Genomic DNA, 19992 nt, shown 5'->3' with positions numbered 1-19992 from the left:
TCCTAGACAACTATGAAAAGTATGCTATATTCCTGACAAATCATGGCCCTAAGCGCTATGCATTAGATTCTATTATGGAGTTATTTCATAACAGGTTTCAACAGTGCATACTTACTTATCCACAGAACAGTTTTTCCTCGTAGTCTTCTGTAAAATCACTGCATGCGAGTTTATTGGGCGGGAAACACTGAGCAGTTCTGATCACAGCCTGAAGCAGACAAAAAAAAACACGAAATTGTTGCCGCCCCAGAGCCAAGAGGGGAGAAAGTACCAGCAGGACACAAAGCTTTGGATCAGCACAAACAAAAATGACAGACCACTGTGGTAATGCAAAAGGAGAAAAAGCCTGAACATTGGCTGATTATGGTCTCCTCTGTGAGCCTCCTGCCAGCTTCAACACGGAGGAGATTGAGATGTGTGGCTTTCTGGAAAACCTAGGGGGACAGCTTGGGTGTTTTTTATTCCTTTCTTGTTGTTGACTGATAATAGCCACAGAAATGTTCATTTGGGGTGGGGGGTCCTGATGGGTGCAGCCTTAGTTTATGGAACAGGATACAAGAGTTATGTAAAAAAGCAACAAGCTAGTTACAGCAGCCAAGCAACAGAAAACTGGTCTGAAATGACTCTAGTTTTACTGCTTTCCTGCATTTATAAGCTCACAGTGAAAGGGATTATGTGGAAGTAGCTCAGTTTTCTGTCATTTTCACACTTGTAACTGTTTTTCTTTCTTTACAAGCCTCATTCCTACATTGTTTTCTCTTGTTGTATATAAAACAAAATGAATCCATTATTTTGTACCTTGTCAAACTGTGTTTGCCTCCAGATGAGTACTTGAGGCAAACAGTCAACTGACCAGAAAACTCCAATTCAAATCACAAGATTTGAATTGAATTTGAAAAGATAAAACGGATTTCACAGGTTTATTTTTTCACAGGAAAAAATAAACCTGTGAAATCCGTTTTATTTTTTCCCAATTTCCACTTTTTCTGCTTCCATTTTTCTTGCCCGGAACGTTAGCTGGAGATAGACACCAGCAACCCTCCCGACCCCACTAGGGACAAGGGTGTTACAAAATGGATGGATGGATGGATGGATGGATGGATGGATGGATGGATGGATGGATGGATATTTTAAAGCCTATATGAAAAAAATAAGAAATGTTTACAACATAAATTTAGCCACACAAAACACACTTCCAATTTGTTTCTACATAACTTCTGAAATACAGTAGGGTATGTTAGAACAGGGTAAAATACTTCCAGTAATAACAGTGTTTACTGTATCTTCTTGATCTAAAAATGGCACAAAACACTCAGCAAATAGAAACTATCACTAAAGTAACAAAACAATACATCTCACTTTAACATAAACTGAGGATGTGTATGTTGAATGTTTGGTTAAAACATATTTGTTCTTCATTCTCGAATAAGTTTTACTCAAGTAAAAGTAGTGATACATAACAATGATATTAAGTAAAATGTAAAAATACATTGCAGTAGCACTACTCCCAAAAATAATTTCTGATCCTGATTTCTTCCTAAAAATGAATTGTTTAGATTGAAAACTTTTTAAACAAAATTGAGTAATGAACTGAACTTAATGCAATGTTTGATAACGGTTGGTTGGTATTGAATTTACTTTTTGTTTGTAAAGTGCTTTGAGTTGACATGTTATGAATTGCCACAGTGCAGACATATAAGCTGTGAAGTAAACAGACAGGCTGTGACCAGGGCCGTGCAGAGACCACTTTAGGGGCAGGTGCTCAAAAAGCAAAGGGCACATCTAACATCTCACATTCTAGGACAGAATATTAACAAAGCCACTCAGCTTTCAGAGTTTAATAAACAATGATAAATTACAAAATTGTGAGATATACAATCAAAGCTAAGGGAAATATTTATACAGAGCATACAACTATGCATATGTAAGATATTTTATTAGTAATTTATTTCTGCAGGTCTGTTTTGTTATAAGAAAGTATTGCCATTTAGCAAGAAATGTAAATCAGAGCTGGTCCACCAGACATATTTTGTCTTTACAGAATTACACTATTAAAAATATAAACAAGGGCACAATGCAACCTTTTAGTGGACTGTAATCTATAAAAGAGCTGCCTGTTTGCTGCAATGGAGATGAAGATGGTCCATTCAGGAAAGCAGAGCTGAAAGAAAAAAACAAAAGCAAACATTGAATTGTTAATGCACGTCATCATGAGAAAAACCTACTGAGTTATGCTTAAAAAAAACTTTTTTAAAGATTTAAATCACACATTTGTGTCATGAAGTGAATTTGTTTTTGCAAAACAAACTTATTTGCGCTTGTCAGAAATCTTTTCTTAATATTCTACGTTTTTGTTTGACTCAAAGTTTTGCTTGTGATTCTCACATGACGTGGTGGGCAAAAGATTTCTGATGTGTGAAAATAAAACTTTATGTTTGGCAAATAACTTTTTAAGTTCACAAGACAAAAATTAGCTATTTAATTTAAAAAAGTTTTTTAAACAAAACGATTTGTTTTTTAAAAAAGAAATCATTACAATTCCAAAAGTTTTGATTACAATTTTATCTTACTTAACTGAGGTTAGTTTTTTTTCTCCATTGAATAATTGGGAAACAAATTTAACTTCATACTCTGTGAACCAGACCCTAAACTTACTTAAAGTCTGGGTTGAGTTTTTCCCCTTCATTAATGATACACTTTTATTACATTCATTATATCTATCATGGTAATTCAGGGTGAGTTATTTTTAATTCTAAGTGAATATCCTTTTTGGACTTTTATTTAATTGTTATTCTCCTTCAAGATACATTTACGTAATGCTACAATAAATGAAATGTACGTTATGCAGCAAAGGAAATTAGAAGATTGGACATTTCATTATGGAGATGATCGGTTTTGGACGGGCGATGTGCCCTTATTCCATAAGCGATACTAAAGAATGACTGATATCATTAAAGATACATGGGAGAAGCTTTTTAGTTATCTAGCTTTGCTAGCAAAGTTGTTAGCTATCAGCTAGCTAATAGCACATCAACAGCCTAATGTCTGTATGATAAAAACACTGAATCGATAGATAAGAACAGTTTCTCCTCACCTGTCTGTCTCCTCCCCTCAGTAGTTCTTCAGAGAAAGGCAGACGCAGAGGCCTGTCAGTGTCTGTTGTATTTCATTACCTCTCTGCTTAAACCGCGACTCCGAGCTGAAGCAGAAACGATACTTCAATGTTTTCCGTCATCTGACAAGCAGCAAGTCTACTCCACTTTATTCACCAAAAACGTTTTTTTTATTCACCAAAAACTGTTCTGTAATCTGGAACGTTCGCTACGTTGAGCTCCAGTTAGCCGCTTTATCTCACTGCGCGAGAGGCAACTGCGTCATGCGTCACGGGCAAAAGGTCAAAGGTAACAAGGTGACCAGAGGGCTTATTATGTTGTACAAAAAAAAAAAAAGAAGAAGAAGAAGAAGAATTTTAGTACATGTTATGTGTCAGAAGAGGGCTTAGAAAATAATAATACAAAAAAATAAATAAATAAATAAAAATTGACCAAAAGGGCACTTGGGGGCAAGGAGCAAAAAGGGCAGGTGCTCAAGCACCCCCAGCCCCCCCCCTCTGCACGTGCCTGCCTGTGACAGACTTCCTGGTACCAGACACAGCATCATTTTCCTCCATACGCACATATCCGGGTTTGAGTGCATGACTGAAAATATAATTTTTTTAAATTACTCCCTAGCTTTCAAAAATAGCACAAATGCACATTGTGACTGATATATGGTGCATGCTTTTATGAGTTCTGGACATTTTGCAGGTAACCGTCTGATTCTGCGGTCCTGACCTGCTTTTAAAAAGTGCTGTGTCATTTTTGAGGAGTCTTTTCAGCAGGAGTTTAAAAAAAAACTATGACAGAATAACAACAGTTTTTAGATCTACTCTGCAGAACAAAGTTAGATTTTTTTTCCCACCTCCATAAAAATCTGAAATATTTAGGCTCAGGTTTTCAGAGAAAAAGCCTCACAACTGTTAATAAAACACTCACTGTAGTCATTGTTCAAGTAATGAGGTTTTACATTTCATAGACTGTCATCTTCTTTGGTAACTTTCTTCCAGAAAAACTCCTTTACTTTGCTCTCAGGCAGAAAGAAGCAGAGCCAATAACTCACTCCAAGCTTTTATGGGTTTCTCATTCCAATAATCCAAGAGAACAGTCATCTCTGAGAGAGTAGCTCTTTGTATCAAGAGCCTCGCTCTTTTAATAATAGCACTGCTGCCAAGTAAAATCATATTACCATGCATGCATTTTCTTTATCTGTAACCCTGAAATGTCCTTTATTACAAGTGAAATGGCAAAATTAGTGTTGTTAAATAAGAAACTAGCAGCAGTAACTAAGAATAAAACTGAAATATGTACATGACTGATGGGACACCACCTAAACTTCATCCTTCTAAAACATATTGTATAACTGAAAGATAAAGAGAACATTATTAGAAAGAGAAATTGAATATCTGATGCAGATACGATCACGGGTTGAATTGATCATCTTCTCACAGTTTGCATGTAGCTCCAGGTTATTTGCTGCTCAACAGAGATTAGCTAATGAGCCGACGTGATGCATCCCATTTCTCAAGGCCTCAAGTATCAAGTCGTACTAATTAAACTAAAAGGTAAAGATTCAGTTTGCTTGTTTCAATCTAAATCAGAGTCACAGCTTGAACAATTTTTCCTGGAATAAAAGTTCTCCCCACCGTCTGGCTAACAGCTTCAGGTGTCTTTTCTTTTTTATGCTCCGAGAGAAATAAAACCATCTGGAAACTAATTCTACACATACGATTACAATGATTGCACCATGAAAATGTAAAAGTATTAAACACTGGGAGATGAAACAGAGAGACTCGCTGGCTTTGAGTGAAGATTAAAGCCATTATCACCGATGAATGTTCATGTTGTAGGTTGGGTGTTGATGTTATCAGCAGACATTAGAATAACAAATGGCTGCATAATTTTCCTACGTATTGATTTAGCCGTCTCAAGCATAGATTTTTATCTACAAAATTAAAGTGTCACTTTAAAGTTGAGGTGTACATAAAAGTAAATCTAAATCCTGCAACATGATGACAATATCTAGTCAGGGTGAAAATGGGGAATGTAAATGAGAAAATGACCACAAACCCGTCAAATCTGAGCTGCTACTGTTACACTACAAAAATACAAAATCTTACAAAGTATTTTCATCTAGTTTTTATATAGAGCAAATATCTTTGCATACTTAGAATGAGACAAAACTAACTTATGAGCAAAATATAAACTTGGTTTAAGTCAATAATTTGCATTGCCTTGTTAATGAAAATGTGCTATATAAATAAAATTACCTTTACCTTGAATTCTAGAATATTGTTAAAAAGTACTATTTCACTTTTTTCATGGGAAAATATCTTTGATTTCTCTTTAGCATCAATAAAGTATTTTTGAATGCAATTATCAATATTTAAAGATCAAAATTAACTTAAAACAAACTAAAATCTTTCTGAAAAGTTACTTCTAAGTTAGTTTGGTCTTGTTTCAGGTGTCCGAAGATATTTGCACTAGAAATTAAACCAAAAGTTCTTGGTAAGATTTTGTGCTTTATTTGCACAAATGAAACCATTTCACTGTTTATTTTGTTATAAAGTAAACCTTATTATAAAAGTAGTCGGTTATCTATGACCTAATACACGACATGACATGTATTAGGACCATGTTAAGAAAATTACAAAAAATACAATTGCGAGAATAAAGTCATAATATTATGACTTCATTCCTATGTTTTATACTAACAACTTTATTCTTGTGTTGTTTTGACTTTAGTCTAACATTATGACTTTATCCTCGTACAAGTATATTCTTTAATTTTAGTTTTAATTTGTTGTTAATATGGCCCTAATACTCTGTTGCATTTATCAGAGAAAGTGTTTTGCTATAATTTTTAGGTGTTTGATTTCTTCTTTAGATTTTTTTCTCCCTGTCTGCTTTTAAAGGGGCAACATTATGTATGTTCCAGCCACATAATGCCATTTTATACCTTCAGTTGTTATAAAAATGCAGTAATATCAAACATAACTTAAAAGAAATTTGATGCCTTGAAATTGGCCTCTGTCTCTTTAAGGAGATCCCTCTTTTTCTAACTCTCCACCTTAAGCGCATCATGAGAACAATGCACAGCGATTCCTCAAACATGCATGAGACAATCAAAACACTCCAGTTAATTTTTCGATGAAGGAATAACATTACAACAACATGAAGCTCAAAAAACTCAAATTGACATAAAACTGGCCCTCTGTTAGCGTTCTGCACGGCTTTGATTGTGATAAAGTATTTTTGAGGATTGTGTAGACATTTTTCTCATTTTTGTGCAAAGTTGTAGTTTTCTACAGTTTTTTTCCTGCCAGCCTTTGACGTCCTCAGCATCCCTGAAACATACCTGCGCCACAAAATGAAATGATATTTACTGCTGATGGCAACTCTAGAGAACCAAAATTACCAAAACATTTTTGTGCAAACACATTTTTAAAGCCATAGTGACATATTTCTGCATATTTCATGTGCTGCGGCGTGGCTGTAAAGTCCGAGGTGTTTATTCATCTTCTTTTCAAGAAAACTCCAGTGACTAACACAGCCAGTTTGAACAATGCCTTTTTTTATTTTGGCATCTTTGAAAACTACTCCATGAACGGCAGTTTCTGACTTGAAGAGTAAAGAAAAGATGGAGAAACGGATGGGCTGTCAGGAAAAGAAGGTACACAGTGTTCAGAGTGAAAGCACAGCGGTGAGGAGATTGTTTTTGGCACAGCCAAGGTAAATAACTTTAGGGTTTCGTTTTGTGTGTTTTTGTACACCTTGTTGGATATATATAGTTTAACTACGGGTAAAACTTTTTTTTTTTTGCATAAATTAGTTTACTTATCACTTACCATGACTGAATGACTGATTTGTTCTACTAATCAGTAGAACAAATCCTGGATCTGTGAAACCTAAACTGGTTCATGTTATTAGCAAAAAATTAAACCTACACACATTTAAGTGGGAATGTTGGAGTAAAGTACATATGTGCAAAAACAATACTCCTCAACACTGTGCGGGTGTTTCTTCTGCTCTTTCCTTTTAGGTTTTCAGTTGTTTTTCTGCGTTTGATTCACTGGCAACCGTTCAACACGTTCAGCGGAGCAGAACCAAATGTAGCTCATACAAGCGCAAATTTACACACAGCACACTTAGAAGGAATGCAAAGACCTCAGCACCAATGTAGAAAAACAAAAACATCTGCAGCTTTGTGTTTGTAGCAAATATCTGAGCTCAGCCGGAGAAACGAGATCATGAAAAAAATCAAAACAAGCTTGTTCTCCACAGGCCAGCATTGTATACACTGCTGTACAAGCTGAGTCAATGAATACCTTTTAACTTTTTGGAAGTACTTTTTGCCCTTTTAGTATGAAAACATGTGTCATTGTACATAAAAAAAAGGCTTCTAAAAGAGCAACGTTTCTCTTTAACGCCGCATCACCACATTTCTGTTTACATTATTTACATTCACAGCCCTATAAAAGTCTGTTTACATGTTTACAAAAAGTAAATACAGCAGATTCAGGTTTAGTTTTGTGGGAAAATATATAATGTACAGCAACATAGGAGGCTGAAACAGAAGGAAAAGTTGACACGCCTCACTAAGAGAGGATACAAAACGCTAAAGATGTTGAATAATTAAATTGTGTGATATGAAGGGGGTGCTAACTTTACTTGTAGGAGTAAAGTAAAAAAAAACTGAACTCTATGCTTGAAGTTGCTCCATCTTCTAAAACTGTCAAATATACTCGAAATATTTATATGTCCTTGACTATAACTTATCTTTGAAAAAATATATTATTTTGCTTTGCAACAAGGACTTTTAAAAAAACATGTAGCATTTTGAGGCCAAATGTCTTGCAAATACTCCTGCGTTGGTTATTAACAGTAGTGGACATCACTAACTACAAAATTAACTGTGCTAGCCCTACTGCCCTAATCATAAACATTAATTCTGAAAAAGTGCTTTCAATACTTTATTTAAAAAAAGCTAGTGCTAAAGCACCAACTCAAATCCAAATTGTCTGCCCTTAAAGGACTACAATCCTCAACACTGATTTAATTTTGACATCATTTGCATGTTCTATTGTATTTATGCTTATGTATTGTTCGTTATTGTCAATATTTGTTTCTGTTTGTATTTTGTTTGAAATCAGGTTATTAGGGAAAAAAAGAAAAAGAACAGGAGGAGAGGAAACAGAATGTCTTCACTCCCTTCAAAATAAGAGCATGAAAACAGCAAACTGCTTTAATTCTTAAGTCATTAACTAAAACATTAACACACATGTTGATCTTAATTCGACTGAAAGTTTACACAACAGCCAAGTAATTTAGCTGTCTGGAATTTCTCCAGAAAAATGAATTTAAACATTTTCAAAGTTAGCAAAACACTACATGAAACATCAGCTCCACTGTTAGCACATTAGTGAATTGGTGGAAGTGTGCAGAGAAGGATGTCTGGTTTAGATAGCCTCCGTCTTCGGCTAGTTTTAGATCCGTGTTAAAAACTTTACAGCGGTTTTCATCCACACCATATATTTTAACATCACTAAACTGTCTATTGATAAATGGTGATATAAATAGCTACACAGAGTGAGGATGTCGCATGCAAGTCTCTTGTAATGGAAAATTGTGTCTTTTGTCACCAAATTATTTATACATTTATAAAATATAACTCAATGTTTGGAGTAGGACAACTTGAAGATATAGCAAAAAAAAAAATTTAAAAATCCATTCTTGCTACAAATCTGAAGGATTCTTTTACTTGTGTTGACTGTTTTTTGGTATAGCACCAAAAATCTGGATTAGCTTCACACATATGTTTAGTTTATGGTGATTCATAATTAGGTCTGTCAAAAAAATATTTTGATGAAATCAATTCTAAAAAGATTTATGCTATTGAAGATACTGACTTGCATCAAATTCTATACAAAAAGAGCCATTTTCACCTCCTCTCCATGTTTCATCTTGAGTTGGTTCACAACTTTGCACAATACAGCTGCAAACACAACATCTCCACCCCTTCCCTGTCCTTCCCTTCAGAGAGAAACCTGCTGCTGGAAGGTTAAAACACATCATATGGCAGGTAAATCAAGAAAAGAGTGCGAGTTTCTCTAAAAATCAACATAAACATGTTATTGAATTAAACCCTTTTTTTATCTTAAAGTGGTTTTCATCTGGTTCAGGAACATTTTCCAAACAGTTGGAAAACACAACCCTGTTGAACACTTACTACATACAAACCTTTTTTCTTTTACCAATATCTACGTTTTCTTCTAACTGCAAACATTGACAAAAGCCTAGTCTTCAGTAAAGTGATTTTCATACACCATTTATAAAACTGTAGTCTAAAATTACAACTTTTTTTATCATATGACCCTCCACAGAAGTCCTTCATATCTCAACAAAGGTTTTATTTGAACACATGAAGCTTAAAACAACAGCGAAAAAGCTTTTTCATTTTTTACTGACCAATTCTGTACTTCGTGATACATTTTTGACACATAATTGTCAAGCTTGTGATTTTGCCTGGTTGTTTGCAAACCCTTCACCTGTACAAGGGGGGATGAGTCTTGTAATGTTAGCTGAACATTTCCACAATACTGCCAATGTTGAGGGGGTGTTATGATCACAAAAAAATGGAGGTTTGCAAGTTGAAGTGTACAACACAATTTATAAAATATTCTTTCTTTAGTTGGACTTTACATGTGTCCAAACTCTTACCCAAGTATTTAATTAGCTTGGATCTTTTTATAGTTATTAAACAAGGTAGCAAAACTTCTGCAGAGAATATCTGTACATCTCCTGTGAAGAATTTACCAAATGCTGAAGATCATAGGTGGACATTGAAACATGTTTCTAATGACAAAAATATATTTTAGTGTATTCTTAAGGTAAGTGTCCAAGTGTTTAAAAATCAACTTAATACAGTTTAAACTCCACAGTATCACATGATTGCCAAGTCAAGCTTTAACACAAACTGAAAAGCAATCTTTTAAAAACAAAAATATAAATTGTGATACATGAAAGAAAACCCAACATACTGTATCCCTCACAACAGTCAGATGTGAGCGTCTACAGTAGGAGGCAGCTGAAGGTCTTTGCATTCAAACACAAGGAAAAGGTTTGTGAACTGGATAAAATCTAAACTAAAATCAGACCATGAAGCTCGTTAATGCCAAAGAAAGTTTGTCTGATGTGCTTCTTCTTGCCACGAGTGCATTGACATAAGGCACAGGCACAGTTCCCCTCTTTCAAAAGAGTGGTTCAATTTATTTTTTTTAAACTTACAGGGCAAGAAACCAGTAGGGTGATCACCACAAGGGTTCAGGCAGCTTATTTTATTTATTTATTTATTTATTTATTTATTTATTTATTTATTTATTTATTTATTTATTTACTTATTTATTGTGGTTTAAAATTAACATAATGTAAGTTTTGCTTCTCTGAGCAGCCTGGTTGGAAGTATATTTTTGTTAAGGCAAAAAAATGACAAAACAGCTGCAAAGGGTTGAAAACACACTACTTTAAATTAAGATTTTTACTAAAATTAAATATATTTTTCAAGATTTATAACACCTCAGGGTGTGATTTCTATGCAGCATTGTGAACAATAATCACTTATTTTAATACTTGATTATTTAATGGATCGGCTGTGATTGATTTGTTTTCAACTGCTTGTGTGATAAAAGACATTTTGGATTAATGAGAAGACAACAAATATTGAATATTTTATGCACAAAAACCTTATGAAACTTTTGTAATTTGATTGAACTTAAGTTTGATGTGAAGGTAACATGGCCAAACTTATGTAGAAACTGTGAGTGAAAATCAGCCAAATAAAAGCACATACAAACACAGCAGCTAAAATATTTCTCAATTGTTCTGCAAAACCAAATTTAAATAGCAAAGATACTTGGCCTGTTGTCATGGGTGATGACCCCAGTGGTTCTGGCACTGAGAAGGTCCAGGGGAAAAAAGGGAACAGATCAGTGTCTTTTACAGTAGATCTCAGAGGAATTTACTCTCCATTTCTATCAGGAGAAAATACTCACTGGAATTCTACGTTAAGTGTTTCCTATGTTTGCTTGCTATTAATAAATAGCCGTATCATGTGAGTCATTTAGGGTCAAGCCGTTACAATACAAACACCAACCTTATTTATACTTGTCTCTGTCCAGGAGAGAGCAAAAGGTGCCATTCTGTCCTTCTGTATTAAAAAGGTATTGAAACCTGTAACTTTTAGAGTCTTGTAGAAGTTAGGGAAAAATATATGTTCGCACTGAAATTTGGCACCTCTCAGAAACCTTAAAGCAAACTCGTCCCTATTCACTTTTTAAACACATCAGTAGAACCTAAGGTTAAAGTGTTTTTGATTGAAAAATGACGCTTATTTGTTTGTCCGTTGGCTCCGGCAGTTTTTGTATTTGCCATGGATCAGTCCTAGAGGCAGACAGCGTTTGTACATTGGCCTGCTCTGCGTGTCATTTTTTCCCCCTTCCCACCAAATATCTTATTTATAGTTGTACAAAATCCTAGAGTTGTAGTCCTAGAGGCAGACGTTGTTGTTGATCTGGCAGGTGGATCCGGTGCCAGCAAGGGACAGAAAAAGTCTCCCGTTAGGACAAACGCAAACTTCATAGACAGTCTGCCTAGTCCCAGAGGACGAGGAGCTGGAAGGGGCTTTTCCTTCTGGCAGCCTCATCAGACGGATCCTCTGAGCATCCAGAGCAATCTGGGTGAACGGAGAGAAAACTGGTGAGACTGTAGACAAGTGTAGATTGTTCGACATCAGAAAACGTGACTGACAAAGTCCTGTTAGCATAGTTACAGTAACCATCAGAAGTTTACATGCACCTATGCTATTTACCGTCCGTCCATTGAATATGTCTGTTCATGTGATAAGTCAATAAAAACAAGACATGCCGTCATCCTCCAACTATTTCTTGTCATCTTCATCTTAGTTTGCGCCAGTGGCAATACCCGGTTGTTATTTACATGACTTGTGTGATGCGATTGAAAGTGTTGCAAAATATACCAATTTCAATACGACCAAAAAAACTCACCTCATCCTAGCGCCAAAACATTTTATCGAAAAACAAAAGGTTTATCCAAATTGCCTGATTTCCATTTAGTGGATCTATTTTTGAAATGTCAATTTGCTCACTTACATGGTCAATGGAAACTTAGCTACTGACAATGTCGTTTACTCTCAGTTTACAACAAATACTGGTGAACACAGGATATTATATACACGTAATGTCATGATCTGGGCTTGAAGCTCACAATGCTCCACAGCAGAGTTATACCAAGGATACAAACCGATAACCTCGTTACAGACAATCATCTCTGGATTAAGGCACTACTGGTGAAGCTATAGTGTCAAAGGAAACCTGTCAGATAAATATTACAGGAAATCATGAAGCAGGAGAACCAAGACAGGTCAAAGGTGAAATTATTTCTATTCCATTAAACACAAGACAAGCCATTTGACATTAATGTTATAATGTTACCAGTAACTGACTCAGCTTGGTAGATTTTAGATGGTAGTAGGAAATCTGTGCCCAAGAGAAATCCCATGCTAAATTGTATTTTTGTGTTGAACACTTTGTGATGGCTACAAAAGTAATTATTGTTTAACTGAAATGAATTCAGATTTATTCAGAGTAACTTGCTTAACAAATCTAAGCTTATGCAAATTACATGGGGCCTGAAGAACAATCAGGTCCAACAAGCCTTCAAGGCATCAGAGATTGCATAATTGTTACAAATCTATCCTCTGAACTCAAGGTGAAACTAATTTAGATCCACTGACCTAAAAACATGAAAGAGCATTTTGTCCCCATAATGATCAAAACAAACATCTCAGCACAGAAAATGTAGAAAGGCTGAGTGGTGGTTCAAGACTGAACCCACCGTTCATCATTACACTCTTCATCACAAACACATTATAGTCAATTTGAATATAGTAAGATTTACTACATTTTAACAAACAAGTGGTTCTTTGTTAAACAACTGTGTTTAATACACAAAATGGGAATAGCAAGTCTCACTGGGACAAAACCAGTTCACAACAAGTTAAATTGGTCACGTTAATATTTTTTAATAAGAAAAATCTAGTTAATTAAAGGGAAATGATCTTAGTTTGGAGAATTAGAAAGAAATGATCATGGGCAAGTCAAGCAGACAGCTACTTCAAACATTAAGGAGAGGGTGTATCTTTAAATCAAGATCAAATTTTTACTATCCAAGATGAATTAATCCTCCAAACTTTGCTGTACTTTTAGAAAATAGCTTTCTAAGGTGACATTCTTAAAGTTAACACTCCCTTTAAATTCCCGGACAGTACTTTTATGTGGTCTGTAACTGCATTTTCTAGACTTATTTGATTTGACAGTCAAATTTCCCTCCAGATAAATATTACTACTGCAACGACGAATCAACCAAACTGCCTGAAGATGAGAGTTAAACTGGTGGCATCATATCAAAAAGCCTGGAGGCTGTAAACACTGGCAGAGGTGGATGGTCAAAGTGATCACTTATCTAAATTTGATTTCCTGGTTTTCCATTTTTAATAAGTTAGGGTTTCTGATATAACAGATTCATTTAATACAATTTGGAATAAGTCTGGATTGTAACAAAATGTGGAAAAAGTGAATCGCTGTGAAAACGTCCAGGATGCACAGACAAAAATATATTTAATTCTCTATTGTCACAGAGCCACACTCTATGGAATCTTATTTGAGTATTTTCTGAATCGTGCTGGAGTTTATCTAACTCGGGGTTCGACAAATAAGAAAAAAGATCAATAACCATGATTCACAAAAGTGTTTATTTTTTTGTTTCAACAAATATTTGTTGGATAATAATCCAAAACAGTAAATCCCAAAATCGCCTGCAGTTTACTGCTGGTTATTTCTCCAGAGCAATGACAGAACAAGCACCCCAAGTTTTCTCTGCTCCCCTCCCTTTACAAACACATTTACTCATAACTCATTTTATCTCTCTCATTGATTGGAACAAAATATCTTTCTCACTCTGTGCAGTAAAAATCCACTGCTGCATGAATCCAATCTCTCTTCCCTGTCCTCCTCCTCGGTCTCCTGGGGCTCGTGCCCCAGCCTGTGTTTTACTGGTCACAGAGAGGAGAAGCTCTCCAGCCATAAAACGAAGAAGTAAAGGAGCTATTACCAGGAGCTCCGGGGAGACATCGTCAACAAATGACCTGGAACCTCTTTTAAAGCTGATTCTCAGCTGACTTCCTCAGGCAGCTGCTGCTGAACAAATCCTCGCACCACAAGGGGCAGATAGACCGGGACTCTGTGGGTCCAGGAGGGCAAGAGTACATGTAGATAAGCTTGGTAAAGCATTAATCTAACCAGAATATTTTATTTTAATATTATTTTGAGTTTATAATCTACATCTTATTTATTACACTGGAAAATTCACTTTGAAATACAAAACTTAAGAGAGAAATCTCTTAAATCTAAGCTCAACATGGTGTAATTAGTTAATGCATCAGTGAATCAGATCTAATATATTTGTTCTCTCATAGGTCCGTCCATTGAATTCTGCTTTAGTAGGAATTTTTGTTCTATTTTTAGATAACTTAACCAGAAACTCCACAGAGTTTATAGTGGAAAAGGGAGAAATGTTAACAATAAAAATGTATATTGACCCTAAAAAAAGAGAGAAAAAACCTCAATATATTTGTAATTTCACACCACATCCTACAGACAAGGTGTTTGTTGTTTTTTATGTCAGTCTCCACCGTCTGAGTTCTCTGTATAAATCATCTCAATTAGTCAGAAACGTTTTTTATTATCAATATTTAGATGACTATGTTCTGATGCAGGATTCAGTCTCGGTCCAAATGCAGAGTCTCTGCAATTAAAACTTGTGTGTCTGGACAGTTTGCATTTATCTAATGAAGACATGAAGACACAGACACGTGCTCGGCGGCCCGTTAATGAGCGGCCGCGCTGCATTCCCGATAATTTCAGTATCTGCTCATGTGGCCCGTCACCGGATAATAGCCAAAACCTTTCTGTAATTGCGGCGGCAGCTCCTGCAGACATGGAGGCTGCGGTGTAAAACAGAGGTTTGACAAATGGACATTTGCTGGACTAATGGAGTGTGAGAGAGCCGTTCTAATTATATGCTCTGTTCACAGGAAGTTCCACATTTAATCTTTGAGCACATGTCTGCAGGCGTGGCTTCTGCTTTTAATTGGACTAGACTGGATCCAGGGTCACCTTCATAACCTCCACTGCTCCCATTGGTCTTATGCCAGCAGCTTTTCCTAAAAACAGCAAACTGTTTTGTGGGAAACTTTTAAATACTTTCTTTCTCCCCTAATCCTCCAGCGTTGATGTTCGCAGATCTGACAAGGGACGACTGCTGAAATGTACGGAGGAAAATCCTTTTATCAGGAAAGATGAATGCCAGGCTGATGGGTGTAACGAATTGCTGGATGGTTGGAGGAACTCGGGTGCACAAAGGAAAACGATGGGAGAATTAGAAAGATGCTAAAAAAATCCAAGTTAAAGACAGAAAGTGGGAAAGATGAATGGAAAATACATAGTTATTAGCACATGAAAGGATCCGGAGGAAGAAAAAAGATAAAGAAATCAACTTCTTCTTCTAGTTTTCCTACTTTTTTGCACTCCTGGTGGATGGCCAGTGAGCAGGAAAATTGCCAGCGGCCATCTTAATAATGTCGGCCCACGTTGTTTGTGTTTTTTGCTAAAAATACGTTTGGACAGAAGAAATATTAAACTGAGCTGGATCCAGAAGACAAAGACGGTTAATTTCTCCACTTTCTCCGCTGCAACAGAGTGGGAGGTTTTTCCATCAACAGAGAGCCAAGTGGACCTCGCTGTGCGGGGAATAGAAAGCTATGCATAATCTTTCTGCTCAGTTCCTGGATGGCGGGGTGGAAATGAAATGAAACTGCATGTTGAAAGATCATGTGACTGTACTGCAAAGATCAAAACATCAGAACATTGTCAAATACAAAAGAAAAAGTTCCGTTCAGTTCTACATTAAGCAGCGTGATGTCCAATCTGATTTATTTATGTCTGATGTCAGTATTTTATTTTGTATTTTATCTTTATGTTGAGCATTCTGTCTGTGTGTCAGGCTTCTGCTGCCCAATAATTTCCCAATTCTGGGATCAGTAAGGTTCATCTTATCTGATGTTCAAAACTGAAGGACTCTTGAAGAGACAAGACATGAAGTCCAGTTGTCTTCTAGAAAGCTTTTCTGATGTCATATCCTGAATGAATCAGAATGTAAACAAACGTAAGAGGAAGCAGAATAAGAAGATGTGCTGAGAATCCCATTTCTATTCATCATTCTTGACGTCTTTTTATTCAGTTAGTGAGTTTAGCATCCAAGCAACCTTAAACTCCATTTGGAAGCTGACCCACCTCTCCATCTTTGGACTCCAGCCGCAGCTCGTTCCTGCAGATGGCCTGGATGTCTCCGGCCTCGGCCAGGATCTGGATTCCTTTTGGGGCCTCCATCAGTAAAGAGCGGGTGGGAGACTCCAACCTGCAACAATACCACTCCGTTAGAACCTCTGGACAGGTTCAACCTCATCTCTTCAAAATTCATGCATTTATTCGACAAAGCATAAATCAGAAGGCGAAGCATTCAACAGAGGTTACCATGGCGATAGACCTAGGAAAGATATATTATATGTTGATATTGATCACGTGTCCATCGTTACATATATTGTTATTGATTGTCTAGCAAATATCTAATGTATAAAGATAAACTTGTTTATGCACCACCACCACTTTTAGCTGTTGCTTAGCAAGTTACATATTTAACACCATTCACTGGGATTCCAACATGGCTGTAAACAGGAGATTCTTTGAATATACATGGTTGCATTAGTTTAGCGGTTCTCAACGTGGGCGGTTCAGAGGACGGCAGGGGGCGCTGGCGGACATTTTTACAAAAGGGGGGCGCTGGGATGCCTTTGGGGGGCGTTTGGTCGAAGGTAAACTTTACACCTTAAATGCACAACAATGCCAGTTTAGACTTTGAGCAACTTGGTAAAACTGTCTTGTGTAACATTAAATCATGCTTGGCTGCAGCTGTATCGATAGCAGCTCTTCTTCTTCTATTCAGTGTTTGTTAGCTTCTGTTAGCTTCTTGGCGCAGCTCCGTTCTCCTGCTACTGGTAGCTGAAATCACGACACCCTCACTGTGTATCCATCTGAAAAATTAACCCATTTAAAAAAAGAAATAAAGAAATCCTTCTGTGGGTGATACCACAGAAGAGAGCGTTCATTTTATAGCGTTAACACGGTGCTGTAAGTGGTCCGGTATGAAACGGGTGTGATATAACAAAAGGCACTTTTAAATTTCAATAATCAGAATGCAAAAATTGTTTCCGTTGTTTTAAAAGGTTTATGTCAGTCTGCCTTTTCCCCATCAATACGCTTCCCGACCGCCCTGCACCTTAGGGGCTTAAAAAAAGACGTTCACATTGCGCAAAACTCTGAAACAGGAGAATCGGGACATAAAACGGAGCGATGAATTAGATGTGAATTATGGCATAAAAACAGAGAATCCAACGCTGAACAGTGAAAAATCAACACATGATGTGAAACACATGACGATTAGATGGAGCAGCAGGTGATGAGTTTACTGATGATGAGCGTCAATAAACTATAAAATAAATCTAGCAACAGGAAAGAAACTAAAGTGGACATAGCAATAAACCAAGAGAGGATAAAACTAATCAAATGAAACTAAATGGAAATGAATGAAGAACAAAATGCAAGAATAAACTAAGAAACTAAAGTAAATACAGAGGAATAAACTGGTATGGCAAGACCTTTTGATCAATAATTAATACAGAGGACTGTATGGCAAGAATAAACAGACACTATTTCCAGATAAAAGGTAAAATAATATTGTTGAAATGTCATGGGTTTGTTGAGACCATATCTAGTACTGAGAATAAATATATCTTACAGACCATAACAGTAAATAACTGATCACTTATTTATGCTTTTAATTAGATTTGATATATTTATTTCTTCAATATTGTTTTTCATGTCAGTGTTAATGTCATGAGGCTGATGACTCCATGACACTTTCAATTTGACTCATTAGGATTTGATTAAGAACCAGATTTGTTCTTTTGTAATTTCTGTCCAGTAAAACTATTAATCTATAAATCAATAGAGATGTCTATATAAAGATATAATCCATGTTTGTATGGCATTAAAAGGATCTGAAACTTTTGTTTTTCCCCTGAAAGCTCTGGTTTGCACAATAAATGCCATGTGGGTGAAATTTTATGGATGATACTCTGATGTCCCATTCTCCTGAAGGCAGCACAGAGACGCCTGTGAAAATAATTTCTATTCCCATGACTTTTTTATTCTCTGGGAAATTATTTTTGATGATAAATACAGAAACAAGCATAAAAATCAAAACATCTACAATAGTGATAGTAATATTAATGATAAAATAATGGTCAGTGCAAAGAAGCCTGCAAATTCTTTGGTGGGGGGCGGTGAGGGACCTGGATAAAGGCTAGGAGGGCGCTGGCCCAAAAAAGGTTGAGAAACACTGCATTAGTTCAACAACAAACAATTAAAAATGTTGGTCACATCACTACCAATAAACTCTGTTAAACTGCATCAGAAGAGACACACAGGCACTAAGGTCTTAGTTTCCTGTAATGAAAACTTGGGACAGTTAGGGAAATGCAAAGATCAATGTCAAAGCAAACGTCATGAAAGTGAAAGAGGCCAACCTGACTCACTCACCAGGCAATAAAGTCTGAGGTTTGACTGCTCCACTAATGAACAATGAAAGGTAAGTTGACACGTCTGCATAGCAGCTCCACTTCGCTGGTTATTAACCGTGATGATAATCATAATCCTGCCACTCCAGTTGATAATACTGACTGTAAAATGACTGTTGGCTCCCTGCACTTATTTTTTTTTGCTGTAATTTACATTAAGAGTTGGACTCTCACTCAGGCTTCAAACCCAGGATGATTTATGGATTCAGGTCTTATTAAAACCACCCTGTTTGAGTAGAACAAAGGAACGTATGAGAGGAGTGGCAGCCAAAAACCCGGTGGGTGAAGGTCCAAATAAATCTATAGTCGTCTTTTATTAACCTCTTGCTCTCTCCCAACAAAGAGGTTTAAGAAGCCCTTAACACTTTATAACAAGAGTTCTTGATACTGTAATGAATTAAAACATGTTATCCTACAAAAATGTTTTAGTGTTCAAGCTTAGGAGTTTACATTGAAGTGAAATGCTTTTTTTTTTTTTTTAAAGAGTTTAGTGATCTGGTATTTCTCGGGATGAACTGCTTTAAACTATCATGGGCCCCAGTTGTGGCGGTTAGGAACCACAGCAACCAGTGAATAGCTAAAATGTTTGGATATAATTTTTTAATAGGCAGTTAAAAGTGAGACTCCCACTTTTAACTGCCTTTTTTAACACGTCAAACAGAAAATATACTTTAATATGTAATATGCACAGTCAAATACATACTATCACAGAAGCTATTATCTACATTTTCCATATCTTCTTATGGGTTCAGCCAATCAGCACCAAAGAAATAAATCACAATCTTGGATTGGGTGCTTTGAAAATGCTAGCCAATAGCATTGTGGCTAGGTATTTCAACTTCAAAGGCTGCAATTTCTTCTGAATATCTGTTGAAATATAATTTATATGTAAATTAGTGAATAGGTGAATTTTCTACAAAAAATTTGGAGTTTAGCTCTGCTGAAAGCTAGGGATACACCGATCCACATTTTTCACTACCGATACTGATATCTGAGGTTTAGAGTCAATACTGATCCAATACAAAAAATCAGTGCTGAATTGACTTAAAACCTTACTTTTTAAAATAA

The 19992-nt window shown here is 36.1% G+C and overlaps 1 protein-coding gene across 3 annotated transcripts in view; it reads right to left on the bottom strand.

Moving 5' to 3' along the window:
• Positions 1-6647: 6647 nt before the first annotated feature.
• Positions 6648-19992, bottom strand: part of sgcd (sarcoglycan, delta (dystrophin-associated glycoprotein)) — a 275605-nt gene continuing 262260 nt past the window's right edge. For all 3 annotated transcript variants that reach the window (XM_008428447.3, XM_008428449.3, XM_008428446.3), the window contains 2 exons: positions 16523-16646; positions 6648-11826 (listed from right to left, as the gene is read on the bottom strand). In XM_008428447.3, coding sequence (XP_008426669.1) covers positions 11641-11826; positions 16523-16646 — 310 coding nt within the window. In that variant the 3' untranslated portion in view covers positions 6648-11640. The remainder of the gene's footprint in view (positions 11827-16522; positions 16647-19992) is intronic.

Source organism: Poecilia reticulata, chromosome 14, assembly GCF_904066995.2.
Source record: "Poecilia reticulata chromosome 14, P_reticulata-male-v2, whole genome shotgun sequence".
Lineage (NCBI taxonomy): Eukaryota > Metazoa > Chordata > Actinopteri > Cyprinodontiformes > Poeciliidae > Poecilia > Poecilia reticulata.
Note: the sequence above shows the minus strand (reverse complement) of the source record. Positions and strands in the feature narration are given on the sequence as shown.